The 20,361-nt window shown below is 38.9% G+C and overlaps 2 protein-coding genes across 2 annotated transcripts; one reads left to right on the top strand and one right to left on the bottom strand.

Moving 5' to 3' along the window:
• The first annotated feature begins 195 nt into the window (after positions 1-195).
• On the top strand, positions 196-6,675 carry LOC134677246 (uncharacterized). The gene has a single exon (XM_063535678.1). The coding sequence runs from the start codon at positions 196-198 to the stop codon at positions 6,673-6,675; it is 6,480 nt and encodes a 2,159-aa protein (XP_063391748.1).
• Positions 6,676-14,749: 8,074 nt separating this feature from the next.
• On the bottom strand, positions 14,750-19,579 carry LOC134677627 (uncharacterized). Its single transcript, XM_063536088.1, has 2 exons — positions 16,061-19,579; positions 14,750-15,024 (listed from the first exon to the last, which is right to left on the bottom strand). Exon 1 carries the CDS (start codon positions 19,284-19,286, stop codon positions 17,943-17,945), a length of 1,344 nt encoding a protein of 447 aa, XP_063392158.1. The 5' UTR covers positions 19,287-19,579; the 3' UTR covers positions 14,750-15,024; positions 16,061-17,942.
• Between the last annotated feature and the right edge of the window lie 782 nt (positions 19,580-20,361).

Here is a 20,361-nt window from a genome sequence, read left to right as displayed (position 1 = left end):
CTACATCAAGCCAAGTAAGAGAAATCTCGAACTTGAAAATCATCATTATCAGTGCTGCAGCAATTATCATCAATTTTAAATCAGGAAATCAATATCATTATCAAACATCAAATATCAGTGGCCACAGTATTGTCAATAGTTTGTTGATTAATACTTTTTATTAATATCTACACTACTTCCTATCAATAAATCAAGATGAGTTTAGAAAAGGAAATGGAAGCGATTCGCAACGATCAAAATCAGCTCATGGCCAATATGAATAGGCTATTTGAGAACTACAAAAAAGATGGTCCAAGCCGCCGAACTGAGTCTAACATTAATAACAAGTTGACCGGCCTCGACGGATTCTGGCAAGAATTTCAAAGCAATCATGTAAGGCTGGTAGCATTCAAGAACGAGGAATGCACCTATTTTGCCGAAAAGACTTACAATAAAACCAAAACTTTCTACGAATCAGCTCGGTCTGTATTGCTAGATCATTTGGATTCAGCGAAAAGGGCTCCTCAATCACCGAGACCTAGGGCAATCTCACCGAAACCAGCAGAACGTTCAACACACCCTTCGTCAAAAATGCCTAATTGGACCGAAGAAAAAACAAAAGAAGAAGTGCATCCTGGGCCATCAAATCACCACAGCCGCGAAGTCACTCGAGACAATCAATCTGAGAATCAGGACAAAACGGCTACCCGGGCTCCAGTCAATCCAGAGTTCGCATTTCCACCTATTTTCAATTTCAACGAAAAACCAAGCGTGGATGCTGCCAAGTTATCAGAGAAGATGAGAAAACAACAGAGCAACTTCAAGGCCTTCGCACGTACTTTATATTACATAGACCTCTCCACCGTTAATGAAAAGTGGGAATTGGAAGATCTACTCAAATCAGTCCAGTCTCGTTGGACAACCATTGACACGCTTCACTGGGACATCGACAGTGAACTTTTCGAAGACGACGAAACCTACAATCAAACGTTCTACAAATATGAGAGAAAATTCCAAGACATCAAAAAATCCATCAATTCAAAAATATGGTCCATGGCCCACCGTGAGAAATCAACTCCCGTTATGGACATACCGCCGTTTAGTGGAAACTACCAACAGTGGGTCTCATTCAAGGATCTCTTTAATGAAGCCATACATCATAATCGCTCCATGTCCAACGCACAAAAGATGCAATTTTTGAAAAATAAGGTCAGAGGTGAAGCCGAAAAACTTATTCAACATCTCAACATCAGCTCAGAAAATTATGAAACCTGCTGGGAAATCTTAAACCACAGGTACAACAATACGAAACTGATTTTCACCGCCCACCTCAATAACCTGCTGTCGCTATCAACAATGCAACAACAATCATATCAACAAATCAAGCGTCTACATGACACCACCAACGAGTGCTTAAATGCCATCAGAAACCTCGGCGTGGACACCTCGTCATGGGATCCGCTTATCGTCCATATTTTATCACAAAAGTTGGACGCGGAAAGTCATACGGAATACGTCGAATCATTAAAGAACCCACGTGACTTGCCGACATTAAAGGAATTTCTAGATTTCCTAGAAATGAAGTTTACATCATTTGAAGCCAGCCGCCGCAAGTTGGACGCACCAAAAACATCCCAACAATCAGAAGCATCAAGAAAGCCTTATTACAAATCATTTGTAGGCATAAAGGATTCATCATTATCACAAAATAAATCAAATGATGTTAAATCAAGTTATTATCAAAGAAAACATTGCCCAGTTTGTAATAAGAATCATGGCATATTTAATTGCGAAACATTTCAAAGTGCAAAGCCAGAACGCAAACGGAGCATTATTGCAAGTTTGAATTTATGCAAAAATTGCCTTTACAATCACTACGATAAGGAATGTTTTTCAACAAGTCGATGCCGCACATGCCAAGAAAGACATAATACACTCGTACATGATGCCTACAGTCAGAAACAAGATACTTCCGATCTACTTAATAAACGGAAAACTGTTGCAACTATTACGCAAGAATGTAATAAAAATATAGAAGTTTTATTACCTACCGCCCTCATCAAGGCAAGGGCAGTAGATGGAACTTATCACATTTTGAGAGCATTTATTGATCCTGGAGCACAGATGTCATTGATCACGGAGGCTGCGGCTCAACTTCTACAGATACCCCGAAAAAGCTGTAACGACACTATGTATGGCCTCGGCATTAGTGGAAACACCTGCAACGGCGTTATAAACGTCACCATGTCATCAATGCATTGTGACTTTCAATTTGACGGCGAGTTATTTATCATGAATAAACTCACTCTTCCCCTACCAAATCAAACCTTCGTCAAACCCGATCTGTCGTACTTAAAAGGACTTCCACTGGCAGACCCGGATTACAACATCAGCCGCCCTATCGATGTGATTTTGGGAACAGAAATCTACGCTAAATTCGTCCAAAATGGAACCATAATAGAAGGCGATGACCTCCCTGTAGCTCAGAAAACGAAACTTGGGTACATTATAAACGGAAAGGTCCCATTGCCATCGTATCAATGCTGCACCGTCGTCAACAACATAAATGATATCTCGCGCTTCTGGACCATAGAAGACATCAATGAAGCATCAAGTTTGTCATCAGAAGATCAATATTGTATAAACTTCTACCGCGAAACTACATTTCGACAAGAAGACGGAAGATACGTCGTTCGATTGCCGTTGAAACCAGAAAAAGAAAATGCTCTGGGACAATCAAGGAACATTGCCATAGCACAGTTCAGGCAACTCGAGATCAAGTTTCGGAAGGATCAAAATATCGAGAGAGAGTACAAGAAGTTTATTCAAGAATACATAAGTTTAGGCCATATGCGCGAATGTACAGACGAAATCGACGGGCCACCCAACTCGACACAAGAGTGCTTTTTGCCACATCACTGCGTGCAAAGGCCTGAGTCAGCAACTACATCTCTTAGAGTCGTGTATAATGCGTCTGCCAAAACGTCAAATGGGACAAGTCTGAACGACATCATGTACAGCGGACCCAATTTACAACACGACTTATTGTCACTCATCATTAAGTGGAGACAATATAAGGTCGCGTACGTTGCAGACATAGAAAAAATGTTTAGAATGATTGGTATAAACATTCAAGATCAAAAATATCAGAAGATCATTTGGAGAGACAATGAACATCAAAGGTTTCGTGAATACGCCTTAACGACCACAACCTACGGCACCAAGGCTGCCCCCTGGTTAGCCATGATGACGTTAAGACAGCTGGCCAAGGACGAACGCCACAATTATCCTGAAGCGGCTAAGGTCGTAGAAGAGAGTTTTTACATGGATGACCTTCTACACGGCTGTCACGATCTCGAATCAGCGAAGAAAATAAAACAAAATTTGATCGAATTATTAAGTTCAGGAGGGTTCAATCTTCGCAAATGGGCATCAAACACACCCGAACTACTGCAAGGAGCTAGCAAGTCTCAAGATCAGCAACAAACATTCGAATTCAAAGATCAAGAAACAACGAAAACGCTGGGACTACGATGGCACCCGCAGGAAGATCTATTTACTTTCCAACTAAAAATTGCACCACTATCAACTCAAACATCGATCACAATGACGAAGAGAGAGTTACTGTCAAGTATAGCGAAAGTATTCGACCCTCTCGGGTGGCTTTCGCCAGTAACCACGAAATTGAAGTTACTGTTTCAAAATGTCATATCAAATGACATCGGATGGAACGATCAAGTACCGCATAATATCAAAATGGAATGGTACACAATGTCACAAGACCTACAAACTATCAAAGATATCAAAATCCCCCGTTGGCTAAATACCTACAAGAATCAAGACCTTGAACTACACGGTTATTGCGATGCATCGACTAAAGCATACGCGTGCGCAATCTACTGCCGTGTCATCCCTGCCGACGACAAACAATCAACGTCGCCGCCGGTACTGATAGCAGCAAAATCAAGACTCGTACCGTCCAAAAAAGCTGTGACCTTGCCGAGATTAGAACTATGTGCAGCTCTTCTTCTATCAGCCCTCATGGAGAAGGTCAAGCAATCCCTATCAGAAAACAAAATCAAATTGGTCTGCTGGTCTGACAGTACAGCAGTTTTGGGCTGGCTAAATGGCGAACCTAGCAAATGGAAACCATTTATAGCGAACAGGGTTACTCAAATTACAAAAATCATACCGCCGACTTGTTGGAACTACGTCAAGTCCGAAGAAAACCCGGCCGACTGCGCTAGTCGCGGAATCACGGCCCAGCAATTACTAAAACATCCTCTTTGGTGGAATGGTCCAAACTGGCTATCATCATACAGTGAAAATCAAGAAAGGCCCACATTCACTACGGATCAAGAGGTTAAAACATCAAAACAAAGCCACGCGGTAACATGTAAACAAACAGACGGGGACATTATCAATGAATTAATAAACAAGCATAGCAACTTGACACATTGCACCCGCGTGCTCGCATGGATACTACGAGTGGCCGCGCGGCGTCAGCAGTGCTCGAGTTACCTAACAGCTGACGAGATAAGAAGCGCTAAAAATAGAATCATCAAGTACGTGCAAGAAAGAGAGTTTTCAAATGAAATCATTAATTTAAAAACAAATCAATCAGTGGATTTAAAAAGCAGTATTTTGAAATTAAGACCTTTCCTCGATCAACATGGAATGTTACGCGTTCGAGGACGACTTCATAACGCACACATCAGCTGGGAAATGAAGCACCCTCTTATTATTCCACATAGAGGTCGCCTGACGGAGCTACGTATAGATCAAGCACATAAAGCTGTTTTGCACGGAACCGCCAAACTCACACACTCCAAGCTAAGAGAATCAGTGTGGATTGTAGGAGGTAATAGAGCTACGAAAAATCTCCTACGCCGTTGCATAACGTGCCTTAAGCAGAAACCTCCAAAACTATCACAACTCATGGGGGACTTACCTGAATCAAGGTCAAATCCATCAAGGCCATTTTATAATACCGGTGTGGACTATACAGGATACGTATCAGTGAAGGCAAGCAAGGGTCGCGGCATCAAAACAACTAAGGGCTACATTGCTGTGTTTGTCTGCATGGCGACAAAGGCAGTGCACTTAGAGCTAGTTTCAGACCTAAGCTCGGAATCATTTCTGGCCGCTCTACGGAGAATGTCCGCCCGGCGTGGAGCACCCCGTCATATCTTCAGTGACAACGGCACAAATTTTACTAAAGCCAACAAAGCAATTAAAAGGGAGTATGAAGAGATCACTGCCTCGCTAGATGAATCATTCTTCAAAGCAATCAGCGATATGAACATCAGCTGGCACTTCAATGCACCTTCGTGGCCCAGCGCGGGCGGCCTGTGGGAAGCGGCCGTCAAAAGCCTCAAACATCATCTTCACCGAGTGCTGGGAGAACAGCACCTAACCTTCGAAGAATTTTCGACTCTATTGGCACAGATAGAGGGTTGTTTAAATGCACGTCCACTGTGTGCATTGACCGAAGACCCTGATGACCTGGATTATATCACACCGGCACACTTTTTAGCAAGTGGTCCGACTCTCCACATCGTTGAGACTGAAAGGGACGAGCGTACACGGTGGCGCCTAACACAGAAAATATTCCAAGATATTTGGAAAAAATGGCAAGCTGAATACCTGTGTCAGTTACAATCACGCTGTAAATGGACGCAACCCAAGCCAAACATTGAAATTGGCGACGTCGTAATCATTCACGACGCAAATTTACCTGCCGGCAAGTGGGCTCTTGGCAGGGTATCAGATGTTCATGCAGGAAAGGACGGCCTTGTCCGTGTCGCTTCAGTAAAGACAAAAAATTCAATAATCAAAAGGCCCATCATCAAGCTGTCAAAACTGCCAGTATCAGAAAACGAAACGTCAACCAGTGAAGATCAGAAAAAAGATACATCGGCCACGCCCCCTGCAAGACAAACAAAACAAAGAAAACCAGCAAAATCCAAACTCATTGGTTACATCACTATGGCGCTTATGATGTTTATGTTATTTATATCGCCGGCGCAATGCACTCATGACATATCACATTTCAAAGAGGGACAAGGCATTTACTTTGATAAAATAACAAATATGAAACTGGCCCGAGACGAATGGAAGCTTGTAGTTTATTATGACATCAATCCATACTGGGAAGGATCAGAACTATTTTCCAAATATATCAAACACTTGGAAAATATGTGCCACGCCATCGAAAATAAACAACAGTGTAACATCGTACTCAATCAACTGCGTCACGCCTTTTCGGAATTAAAATACTACGACAGCATGCTACTCGGTCAACGTGTCGAATCACCACGTAAGAAGAGGGCATTCTTCAACGCCGTCGGCAACCTCGCTCACAGCCTATTCGGCGTGCTCGACGATCAGTTCGCCGAACAATATCAGAAGGACATCGACCTCACCCGAGCTAATGAAAAACATTTAGCACAATTATGGAGGAATCAAACCTCGGTTATAGAAGCGGAAGCCAACTTACTAAAGAGAGTTGAAACATCAATGCAAAATCAGCACAAAACTTTCAACCAACACATAAACAACATCGAGAAGAGCCTTAACAAACAGGCCACCGAAATTCAAGAATCAACACAAATAAATGAAATCGGCTACGAGCGCAGTCCAGTGAGGACGTGTTACAAGTTAATTTTAAAAATATTAAAAGTCCTGTTTTTCTAATGTTAACCCTATTTCTACAAACGCATGGATTAAAGTATAGTGACTAAAAGTGCATCAATTATTACTTATTGCCACTTAGTGAGATTTCAAACGCTGCCGTAACCGCTCCTCTACCCCGCGCGGAAACGAGACGGGTTCATTATTTTTCATACCGCTCTCACGTAGCGCACCGCGCCGGTAAGCAGCGTCAAGGAGCCACCATGTCCACCAAGGAGTCACTAAGCTCACCAAATGGATGCGGCGTTAGCAGCGAATTGGGCGGGTCTCAGCCAGATTTATCAACTAACACCGATCTCGACCGACAAAAGGTAACTGTTCGCCACAAACGAAAATTATCTGATGGTAATAGCCATATTTTATCAGATTTAGCTGAGCTAAAAGGCCAGATGGCAGAGATGATGTCTCTCATAAAAACAAATGCCGCAACCCAGACACAAAACATAACAAAGCTCTGTGCAGATGTTAATACCATTAAAAATGAAATTAGCAATATCTCAACCCGCATCGAGGCCATTACCACTGAACAAGACAATTTAAAGACAGAGGTGTCAAACCTGACCACCTCTATGAGTGCAGCTAACAATAAGGTACAGCTTCTTGAAACAAACTTGAACACACTCAAGTCGTCTATTGAGCAGGCGCCGACAAGCATCACACCGGCTTGCTACAATGATGTCATCGCGGAATGTCAACAACGCACTCTGCGTAGCAAAAATATAATAATAGTAGGTATTGAAGAAGTTGACCCTACGATCGACGACAAGGACGCCCACGAACGACAAGAAATCAACAAAGTCATCCGAGAAATATCCGCCGACTGTCCTGAACCCCAACAAATCTTCCGTCTCGGGAAATATACTCAAAATAAAAACCGACCAATAAAGGCCTGTTTCCCATCAGAGGGACCAGTAAAATACATACTTAGAAACAGAAACAAGACTAAAAACGTAAAAATATATTCGGACCAAACACCTTACCAAAGAGAAATTCTGAAGAACACAAAACAAGAAATGGACTTAAGAAGTTCGAACGGAGAGAAAAATTTGGGCATCAAATACGTAAAAGGAATGCCAACGATTGTTCAGTTGCAGACAAAAAACTAAATCCCAACGGCGTAGACGATTCGAAAAGTCAAATTACATATCAAATTTCAAATATATACTCCCAAATAGAAGTAACGAGCAAGTCAATCAAATGTTTCTACACAAACATCCGAAGCATTGTGAAGCCAGGTAAACTTGACGAACTTAAATGTATCCTGAGCTCGTTTGAAACGATTATACATATTGTTGCTTTAACAGAAACATGGATTAAGGACGACGACGAAGCTAAAAGGCTGCAAATACCAGGATATGCTCACTATTACAACTTTAGACACAATAGCAGAGGAGGAGGAGTATCTATTTTCGTACATGAAACCCTGAAACACCATCTAATTGAAGAACGCAATATAAACGACAACCATTTTGTATGGATACACATTGAAAAGTTTTCCCTAGATATTGGAACGGTATATAAACCAGAACGTACAAACTCTGCTGAGTTCATCGAAGAATACTCTAAACAACTACAAGGACGCCAGAGAGTGTTGATTTTTGGAGACTTCAACTACGATCTACTTAAACCAAACTCATCTACAAAGCAATACACACAGACTCTTAAAGAAAAAGACATAAAAATACTAAATAAAATCGACCCAACATATTGTACTCGCCAAACATCTACAACGAGAACGATCTTAGATCACGTATGCTCTAACTTAAAACAAAATAAATTTCATATAGCCATTATAGACTCACAACTGGCCGACCATAAACAAATATATTGTGAAATCAAGAATTATCAGCCACCGCTAAGGAATAAAGTCGAATATACTGCAATAGATTATGATCAATTCTACAAAAACCTTGATACATACAATAAGGAGAATGACGTATATGAACATTTTGAGCAGAAACTACAAAAGTGTTTAACGGAATGTAAAATATTAAAATTTAAAATTTTAAATCCACCGAAGCAAGAGTGGATAAATAAAGAATTGGTAAACGATATAGACAAAAGAAACGAACTTTGGCGAAACTACAAAAATGACTCACAAAACGAACAACTAAAGGAAGAGCTCGAGCGACAGAAGAACCTGGTAACAGAAAATATACATAATGCAAAGAAGACCTACTACTTTAGAAGCTTTAAGGAATGCGTACACAAACCTCGGAAGATGTGGAGCCTAATAAGCGAACTTTCACATAATAAAAGAAAGGAAACTGCACCACCAGCTAAATTGCTATTGGACTCAAAGATCATTACAGACACAGCAGAAATGTGCGAGCAGTTCAATGTATATTTTTCTACGATCGGATCATCACTTGCTAATAAAATTCCAGTAGTTAATCAGAACCCTGTTCAGACTCGTGCAGTTTCTCAAACAAATCACACCGAAACCCTTAATCAGCTAGAGCTAGCCACTACAGACGAAATAAGCAAAATCATAACAAGTCTAAAAGCAAATACCAGTTCTGGCTACGATGGTATTACAGCGAAACTGATAAAATCCGTGAAGCCAATAATAACAGACGAACTCACGAAGTGTATAAATAAAAATTTGGAACAAGGCACTTTTCCCGACACCTTAAAGACCGCTAAAGTAACACCGATTTTTAAATCAGGTTGCAAAACCGACCCCGGAAATTACCGCCCTATCTCAGTACTCCCTATGATCTCTAAAGTCTATGAAAAAGTTATCTACGCTCGTCTTAACAAATTTCTTACGTCAAAAAATATTATATCTCCACATCAATATGGTTTCAGATCAAAATCAAACACGCTCTCAGCTACAATCGACTTAGTTACCACAATTAAAACAAAGATTGACCAAAGGCAAATTACCGTAGGCGTCTTCATTGACCTCAAAAAGGCCTTCGACACGGTCTGTCATGAAAAACTCTTAAACAAACTTCATAATATAGGGATCATAGGAAAAGCCCATGAAATATTAAAATCGTATCTGTTAAACCGCCAACAAGTAGTTAAAATTGACAAACATCAAAGCAGTCCTAGGCTAATAACGTATGGCGTACCGCAAGGATCTATTTTAGGGCCACTCCTATTTCTTCTATACATAAATGACATCCAAGACATAGGGCTAAAAGGTAAATTGACTTTATACGCCGATGATACCAGTCTTTTTTACTATGGACATGACATGGAACATATAATGATAGAAGTGCAAAGGAATTTAGATCTTCTCAATACATGGCTTCAACATAACTTGCTTACCATGAACGTTGCAAAAACAAATTATGTAATTTTTACTGCGAAAAATAAAAATATCAATAACTACACTCCTCCTTCACTAAACAATGAACTTATAAATAATAAAACAGACGAAAAATATCTTGGCTTAATAATAGACAGTCAATTAACATGGAGGCCACATATTGAGAAGATAAAATCAAAACTCACCTCCCTAACTGGTGCAGTCCGCTCTATTGCGCGGTGTCTCCCACAAAAGGTAAAATACTTAATATACAATTCCTTAATCAAGCCACATATTGATTACTTAATCGAAGTATGGGGGACAGCAGCCAAAACCAATCTATCCAAAATACAAATAGCCCAAAATAAACTGATAAAAGCCCTGTTTAACTATAATTCCCGAACCCCTACTAAAAAAATTTACAAAACTCTTAAAATTATGAATATTACCCAGTCATATATCTACTATACATGCTTACTAGTCCGTAAAATACTCCAAAAAGACATACACTCACAGATAAATTTCACAAAAAAACACACAGTACAAAAAATGAAATTACGAAATGCGGATCATTTAATACTGCAGACGCCGCGGACAAATTATGGAAAAAAAAGCATCGTCTATGAAGGGGCGCAAATATACAACAAGCTACCGAGAGATATCAAAGAGTCTAAAACTATAACTACATTCAAAAAACACCTAAAATTCCATATATTCAATAATCTACAATCTGTAAAATAATAATAAGCTAATAAATTGTTATACTAAGTATAATAATTAAATTAGTTAAAATAAAAATTACAAACAAAATAAATTACTTAGATATTAATAAATTGGAAAAATAAAACCAATAATAATAATCCATTGATTAATAGATAAATAATTATACAATTTAATATAAAAATCTCCTTATAATTAATGTGGTAAATACGGTAAATAGAGATAATAATAGATGAATAAAAATGAAAAAATAAAAATATAAAAACCTTTAATAAAATTATAAACAGCAAATAAAATCGAAACGGAATAATAACTAAGAAGACTATAATATTACCTTTTAACTCAAATATTTTACCACATCTGTAGTGTGCACAGCCATGCCGCATCCATCCATGCCGCGTTACATTATAACTCGTGAACATTCATACTAGTTTCGTTATCTACGCTGCAACGCATCTGAACAGGACGGTCGAAATAACTTGTTCTCTAAGCCGCTGGTAATTAATACCTACATGTTACAAACGATTTCTACCCACTTTACCATGCATTACAAAAATTATAGTATAAATTATAGTGTAAATTGTAGTAATTATTATGTATATAATATTGTTTACATTTAAATTAATTAGTGCACGTTAGCCCAAAATAAAAAGTGTTGTTTTATAAGTGTATCTCATGTAAGTGAATTTTGTAAATTCTTAATGAGATAATAAATGTCTTAAACCATAATCACCGTGTCATCAATCATCGCTAATAACATACTCGTAAACCTGAAGAGCATACAAGACACTTTATTGGACACCATCGCTAACGTCATTTATGGCAAATTCAACGTTCACCTATTGACACCACAACAGTTGAAAGATGAGCTGAATATCATAGCCGGGCAGATGCCAAAGGATTTGACTCTACCCTGCGAAAACATCAACACAGATCTACCCAAACTATATCAATTAATGAAGGTGCGAACAAGAATGACCCGCCAGTACCTTATCTTCGAAATCAAGATTCCCTTAGTTTTTCAAGATGTGTACGAACTCTTCAGATTAATATCAATTCCACGTCTAGTTGGAAAAAATATGATCAAAATACGACCTATAGCACATCAAGTGGCTATAAATATCAAAAAAGAATCGTATATACCTATGTTGGATGAAACTGTAAATAAATGCTCGCACTACGATTCTAATACTCTAATTTGTACGTTACAAGGTCCAATTTATCAACTAAAATCTGACTCACACCTCTGCATTGCCGATCAAGTTTCAAACGAGTGCTCAGCTGACTCTGACACTTGCCACAACATATGGACGGAACTAAGCACTATGAATACATACCTATTCTTTTGTTGTGACGAATGTACGGCGAGAATCATATGCGGACAGGAGGTCAAGGCCGAGCATCTGAATAAGGCAGGAATCATAACTCTTCAAACAGAGTGCGTGTTAAATGGAGACGCCTTTACCATATTTCCACAGAAGAAACATTCGAACGACATCAAAACACAAGCAACCGTTGTTAAGTTCGACGTGCCCTCCATAAACAACGTTATAAACTTAACAGTACCAGTCTTACAAGGCGAATCAAATGCTCTTGAAAGCAACGACAAATATTTCAAGGTCATCAAAGACCAAATCGAACATATGAAGAACGAGGGAGCGCTATTAGACAGGATCAACTACCACGACGTTCATCATTACACAGTAATCTACGTGGTCCTAAGCATAGTCATCGTGTTAGCAGCGCTGTACGTGCGCCGCTGCATTCGACGCCGTCAACTCGTCGCGCGCCTCACCCCTACGTTCGCCGCCGCCGCCCCCCGGGAGAGCGGTCGCAGACCAACCTCGATGTCATCCACATCGCGCAGCTCCATTCCATCAGCGACCGAGCACAACCACAGCGGACAACCCCCTGAGAGACAAGATCATCGCGTCGCGGCAACTGCGCTCAACTCTACAAATATTTCTATGTTTAGGGGATTTACTTCTATCAAATAATTTCAGTTTCAAATTATTTCACTACATGAATCAGTTTTATATAAAAATATCTCAGCATCTCTTATCAATTTCTCATCTCCTGGCCGGGAATATGTACAATGCAAGCATCGCACATTTCTCGCGTCAGCATTAAATATAATGACTTTATAATAATTGCTGTATTTGCGATTACGCCATACATCGATTTATGTTTTAGTTTACGTTTATACGTGCTCCTAGCTAGTACTCATATACCTTGGTTATCAATAAATAAATATACCGAAATCAGTGTTTCCATCAAGATTGCAATCTACCATCAAGAATCATATCAACTCAGATGTACTATCCGTACAAATATAATATATATATATACAGGCTGAAATTTAATTCACTGGCCAAATTGAAACAACCGAAAGAACTCGAAAAAATATTAAACACGTGTTTTTTCTTTTAATACCGCTCAGTACATTTTTTTCGAAATAACTCATCATCAAGTTGTCCTAAAAACCTCGTACGTTATGGTGAACCGACAACTACCCACTACACCCGCTTCTCTCTTATCAGTTAAGGTCATTGACACCCCGCCCCTCCCGCTGTTTGCAATCGCGTCACCAATTATGAACCCTATTGCAGCGAGATTACCTACATAAGTTGCTAATTTTTCCTTTCATACTTTAACGGGCTTAGAACCGTCAAAATGCAAATGCAACCCATTTTTAATCTAAAATGTTATTTCTGACTAATGATTATTAACAAAACGTCCGTGGCTTAAAAACAATGAGTAAAAACTAGGTCAGGAATCTTTGCATTCAGGCGTATTTAAAAAATTGAATCAACTTACGTACATTTGATTAAAAATCGACGCAATTAACGAAAGTCCCACGAGATGGTACTCTTGGATTCAATCCTTGTCTGCGAAGGCGTGGAACGGATTCCATTTCGTATATTCTTTGTGCACCACGTAAACACTCACCACTTAATAAATAACACCGTACCACTTCGTAATATTCCCGGTTCGAAAACATTTTTTTTAACCTTAGTACGCGCGCGATTATTATTTTAAGGTTGGCGAGTGACGAGTGACAAATCATTTATGTTTACCGCTAGCGCGGAATGGTTTAGTTTAGACTACCCTCGAAATTGATAAACCTGCCTACCATCGCCAACACTAACTGGGTGGACCCTATTGCAACGATTATAAGGTTTAGTGAATGTCATATAAGGGTTTTGCTGATGTTGTTAAAACCTACTATTAGGTTTGTTTACATTTGTGGTAATAGGGTGACCACGACTCGTGGAAAATATTTAAAAATTGAAAAATGAAAATTAAAAAAAATTGTACTCTTTTTTTTTCGCTAAATATATTCCTTAAGTGTAACCTAGTGCCGGGAATGAATATGGCCAGTGATTTAAATTTCACCCTGTATACACCGTGTTTTTATTGAATTCCGTTAAGACTGCATCGAGCAAAATCAGCGAAAAAGGCAGTCACCGTTTAGTCGCTAGCGTTCACATCTCTTGATAAAAAAAATTATAATAAATGTCATTATTATCCCAAAGAGTGTGTTTACAACGAATCACCCTTGAAAATCTGAAATATTTTACAATATAATAAATACACTTATGCAAAGTTGTACCTAAAACGAGATGAACGAGTGTCAGCGTTTAGTAAAATTTGTATAAAAAAATCGATGCTCATGCTATAAAATCGAGTGATTTCGAAAGCCAGATAACTGGACTACAACGAATCAGGCTTTTCCTATTTTTCCTCTTAAAGGCTACAGAGAAATTCAATCGTAAACGTAAACTTTCGTAAAATTTCCATACATCCGCCATATCTGTCAAATTCTCCTTTCAATCAGATGCCCGCTGGGCTTGGTTCAAAGCGGACGCGTACCAGGATCTCCCAGTTTGACAGTTTGAAATTCATATCCGTATACGAATGATGATACCAGTGAAAAACTGTGTTCAAAATAAATAGGGTAAATAAATAACGTCACACGGAGATCTAGAGTCATTAAAATTTCGACATCTTTTTATTCACAAGTCATAATACTTAAAAAATATAACAAATTATTTAATAAAATATATGAATACAACCAAATCAGTGTTGTACCGACGTTGATACAAAATGCTAAAATAAATAGATTGCCTGAATTCAAGTTACTTAAGATTCTAAGACCTTATTAAATGAAATATGAGTCTACTATCAACTTGACATGTATACTTGCATCTTAAAGAACTCATTTTTGCTTCGCTTATATTATTGGGAGAGAGGTCAGTTAATCTATGGATAATGTGGTTCATACCTTATTATAATGCTGAGTATGGAGTATTTCTCCCCGTTCATGAGCTCCAAGCGTAGCTGCCAGCTCTAACTTGCTCATATGCCACCACCTGTGTAGAAAATATATTTATGACCATGGGTCACTAAATTATCCCTAGCCTATATCACATTATAACACATATATAATATCTCAAGGCAAATGCAGAACATTGTAACATGTAGGTATATGTAGGGATAGATAGCCAGAAATTCATATTCATAGTAAGATACCACATTGTCCCGCAGGACTCAAATATACATATATATAGGTATGCAAGTCTGCATAAGATAGTCACAATTCTCTATGTCTCAGAAAGTCTCATAAGTTAAACATATGCACCAGATAAGGGGTGCGGTGACCTGGTCGCAACCAGTCACATCTATATACGGATCTGAAGGCACACAGTTCTATCTGTGTCGCAACCTAGCCGCGCCAGCCGCAACCAGTCGGATCCACAGCCCTAAAGGTATATATATGTATCCCAGTCGCAACCAGATACATCTATATCGATCCCTTGGCACACTTAAGAAGTGTTCGCATGCCTAGCCGCGCTAGTCGCAAACCATTCAGATCCACAACGTATATGTATCCTGGCCTCAACCAGATACATCTATATATTGGCATTAGTTGGGGGTGTACTTGTCCCTCGTGAAGGGATATTGGTGCTTAGTCGCAACTAAGCACCCCACGCCTATTGGTGCTTCTAGACCATTTTCTATATGAGGCTAGGCACAAGCCGGCAGACGCCGACTAAGCACCCCACGCCTATTGGTGCTTCTAGACCATTTTCTATATGAGGCTAGGCACAAGCCGGCAGACGCATCTCCGACCTGTCCTGAACATATGCAAGCACACCCTCTGCCAGTAACACAGCTATATAAATAAATATATGAAAATATGTGCATGGGACTAACCAGTCCTCTTTTAAATACATATACTTAGCTTTGAAAGACGATGGTCTCGCTGTACGAAGCTGGCGTCCAGCACACGTACCACTTTATACAAACCACTTTATATTAAGGACTTTTATTTAATGAATCAATCATAAGTTCACAAACTAACTCGCAAGTTTCATACGAGCGAAAAAGGAAGTGTGGTTTGCTTACCATAGACAATATAGAAGCTGTTGCCAGGTGTAATATATATAATACATCGCGGAAGTCCGCGACACACCCACCGAAGCGAAGCTATTGCATTGCGAAGCCTCAAGTTAGGGTAGTCCTTAAGTCTCAAATCCATATCAAATTTTGCTGTATCTACATTTTCATTAGTAACATCAGTTTTCTCCTTCGTTCTATTTATGCTATGTGCCATGTCCGTGTCCATGTTATCAGTCTTATCCATGTTTCCATCCGTTTAAATATTGGAATAATCTTGCCTTTGTATCACTGGTAAGTCCGAATCTTCCTCAACTACCATTCTCTCACTTGTTGAACGACTCGACTTCAGATCGGTGACCTAAAGGGTACAACTGCATTATAGACCTTGTAAATGTACTGTCATCAACACATGGTTCATCGTGAGATCTGATTCTTAGTAGTTTATTTGAATGCTTGTAACATTTCCTTAGACTTCCACGAGTACTGATCCATGAATATGTCTCTGTATTCCTTCATGATAGTCTCACCTCGTCTTCATCTTTCTATGAGCTGTTGTTTAGTTGCAGTGGCTGTAACTGGTGCCTTACTCACTGACATCTGGAGTTCGAGACATCTTCCTGGTGTTAAGAAATCGGCTGGTTTCAATACATGTTCCAAACCAGTACTCATACAAGTCAAGGGTCTTGTGTTCATGACACTTTCCACTTCTTTGATGATAGTCAGTAATTGATTATCGTCAAGCAGATGTTTCTGTAAGTTTCGTTCAAACGACCGCTACATCTAAGGATTCTGTCGACATCTTTGAACAATCTTAGATAGCGAGTAAGATGTGTCTCCTTACCCTCAACTTCATCCGGGTAAAGTGTCTCTATATACTTCTTATTTTTTGTACTTCTGAGCTTATTCTGTTATCCTCACTTGCCTATGTTTCTGAACAGACTTGTCCGGTTTCCTTCTGATACTTATGCGTCTTGCTCAAGCCAATATTCTTATTAAGCTGATTTTTCCGTCTCAGTTCAATCCAACTTTCTGTATGATGTTGTTCGACAGACCCTCCCCCGCTCGAAGAGTAACATCTCTTGCGGGTTGGCAAGTTGGCATGGCCAATTGTGAGAATCTCCTGTCAGAAATTCTGGGCCGCTGAGGTATCATTGGAAATCTTCTGTCGAATTAGTCTGCCTGGTTGCTACATCAGCTGAGTTGTATTCAGACAAAACATATCTTACAGTCAAGTTCTTATTTTCTTGGTTCCTTCTATATCTGTAGATGTTTCATGACATATTGGATTAGTCTGATACCTAAGTCCTAATGGTACCAATTTAGGAATCTTCAGATTATCTTGATCTTTTATGGGTATTAATCTTGACTTGCCAATAACGAAGTTCATCTTGTCTCCTTGAAGTAAATATACTACGGCTGCATACGCTGACATAGACGAATCTATGAAACAGTGAAGTTGGCCGTCTTGGCTATTCGCTATGTTCTTAGGTAGGCATATGCGATGAACTTGCTTAAAGTCTTCAGAACACCTCTCTTTGTATAAGCATACAAGTGTTTTTATCCTTAGGCAAATCATGTCCTTTTCTAAGTCCCATTTTAAATCAAGAGTATTACAGTTTTATCTGTACTAGCATCTGTAATGTTCATCTACATATTTAAGCTCTTTAGAGTTGGAATCTATATTATTTTACTGTCTTTGTATAGACTCATCGCTTTTTTGACTCCATTCGATCCTGTCAGATATTATGTACATAGATGTCGCTGGCTAGACTCTTTAAACATTCATCATTGGTACTGAATAAGTGATGTTCAGATATGATTGCAAAGGGTACACGTATAAATCTGTAATGTATAAGATTCTCTTCTATAGCTAGTTTAGACATATCTTTCAGGCACAGGAATCTTGTGACGATGATGTCTCTGTTGCTTGGAGCAATTTCTTAGGGCACAATGCTCTATTATGCTGATTCCTTTCACCACAGTGATAACAGATGTGTGTTATTCTACATTCATTTTGTCTATGGCCAATTTTCAAACAGATGTAACAACGGTTAGGTATTTTATCTTTCCTTTCAGCCAAGGTCTTAAATTTCGTGCAAGCGTCATTGTAATGATTCTCTTGGCAAAATATACATTCTATTTTCCTTCGTTTTTCGGATGCCTGCGCATTATTCGATTCACTATTAGCTTTATATGTTCTTTTCTTAGGCGTGAATGTATTTGAAAATGTTGATGTATTTTTTCTAAATTTATTTGGTTTTTCCCTCATATTTATAACTCTGTGTTTGATTCTCCTATCGTTGGATTTCTTCACAAATTTATCTCTAATGTGTAAAGTTTCAGTAGTAAAGGTTGTTTCCATATCTTTAGTCTCAACGCTTATCCTCTTGGCATCTTCTTTTGCTGATATGATAGCGTTTAGTTGTTTTCTTATTTCCTCAATGGATTCAATCTTCAATTTTAGCTTCATTTCATAAATGATGTCTTCCGGAAACTTTTCCATGAAAAGAAATCTTAAATGGTTTTGATTTGTATCCTCTCCTAGGGACTGTAAGACTCTTAGATGTCTCTCGAGTTCATCTAATGTCTTTCTGCAATCTTCTGGCTTTGTGGCCTTCTTAATCTTATATAAGGAAGAATAGTGGGCATCAACAATCTGCACTCTGTTGCCATATCTCTCTCTCAGAGTATCTATGGCAATCTTATAATTGTCATTCGTGGTTTCTAAACCATCGATTATGGTTTTGGCTTCACCCTTTAACGATGCTTTAAGGTAGAGTAGCTTATCAACGTCTCGTATATTCCTTTGATCAATGTTGGAACTGAATTGGTCCCAGAATTGAGTCCATTCTAGAACGTCACCATGAAAAGATATTAAATCTAACTCTGGTAACTTGCTCCTATTTTTTGTAGGATCGGATTTGACTTGTCTTGTATCCTTATCGGCTTGAATTCTTGCATTAAGTTCAGCTAAGACTTCATCACCGTCTAGCTGTATCGCAGTTACATTTGAAATCTCATCGGCGTTAGGATCCTTGGACAGGTTGAAGTACTGATAGAGATCACTTTGGAATCTTCCCAGTATAGATTGTAGTTTGGAGGCGATAATAGCAGCTTGCTCTAGCTGATCTTTTCCCCATGGACGACACGCACATAGCTCTGATGCTTTTACTTGATGCTCTTTGATGTTTGTGGCAAATGTGGACAGGCGATTCAGCAGGATAACTTCCATAGTGTTCTCACTCTCACTCTTGTCACTTTGGTCTAAGAATATTTATCCTCCTCCTCATGCAGAGAAGTAGCTTGGCGTAGAGACGCCTTGGTTTCACGCTCGACTCGAAAATTGTCAGTTCGTACGCCGACTACGCTGTATTTCTTGAAATTCCTATTTCATAACAATATATTAGTTGGGTTTCGTACTCAAGTGCAACAAACAATTATTCTGAGTATATATAGCCTCTGACCCAACGATATAAGTACCTAATTCCTCTCAAGTATACGAATTAGTGCTTACGCATTTTTTAAATAGTAATAATAGTAACATGTCAAGTCGCATATAAATAAGTCATATTTCTTTCAAGTAAGATCTAATTATTACGTAAATTATCACTGTATCTATGATCCTGTGGGTAAGCCCTCACGTCCTATTATTTACGTGTCGTAATGGCGTTACTTCTTGTAACGAAGTAATTGCGTGACTATTTCTTTGTTATAATAGTGTATTCGCTCACAATCACACAGAATGCCTAATAATCCTTGTACAGGCTTTGTTTAATTCACATAAAACGAAATTATATAGATCGATAATTAAAATCGATGATTCAAAGTGGATCCTATACCGCATAGGTTTTTACCTGTCACGTTCTCGATTAATTCACTTCCTCAAAATTTCACACAATCACAATGTACTCACCTTTGTTATTTTCACTTTTATTAACAAAACACTGCACAACAAACAAATAACAACACTCGTTAAAACTTTCTTCAGTTCTTGAACTTGTTCCGCCATCTTGCGAAAATGAACGAACTACGGGAATCATAGAGGTATAATAACATAGAGAAGACACGGGAGTGGCCAAATGACCGAATTACGTAGATTGTTTTTGGTATATTGTCAGGAATGTTAAAACGTGTTTTTAATATTGTCGCATTGCGTATGTTTCGTCCCTCACGGAGGCACGCGCACACCATTTCTATAGGATGCTACTTCTATGACGGAAATACGCTGGCGCCAAGCCGGCGCCACACATATGAAAAAATGGCGCGAGAAATTGAATCATCAAGTCGTATTTAATTTTGGGTCATAA

This window comes from Cydia fagiglandana, chromosome 26 (genome assembly GCF_963556715.1).
Source record: "Cydia fagiglandana chromosome 26, ilCydFagi1.1, whole genome shotgun sequence".
NCBI classification, from domain to species: Eukaryota; Metazoa; Arthropoda; class Insecta; order Lepidoptera; family Tortricidae; genus Cydia; species Cydia fagiglandana.
The sequence above is the reverse complement of the archived record's forward strand: the minus strand, read 5'-3'. Positions and strand labels throughout refer to the sequence as shown.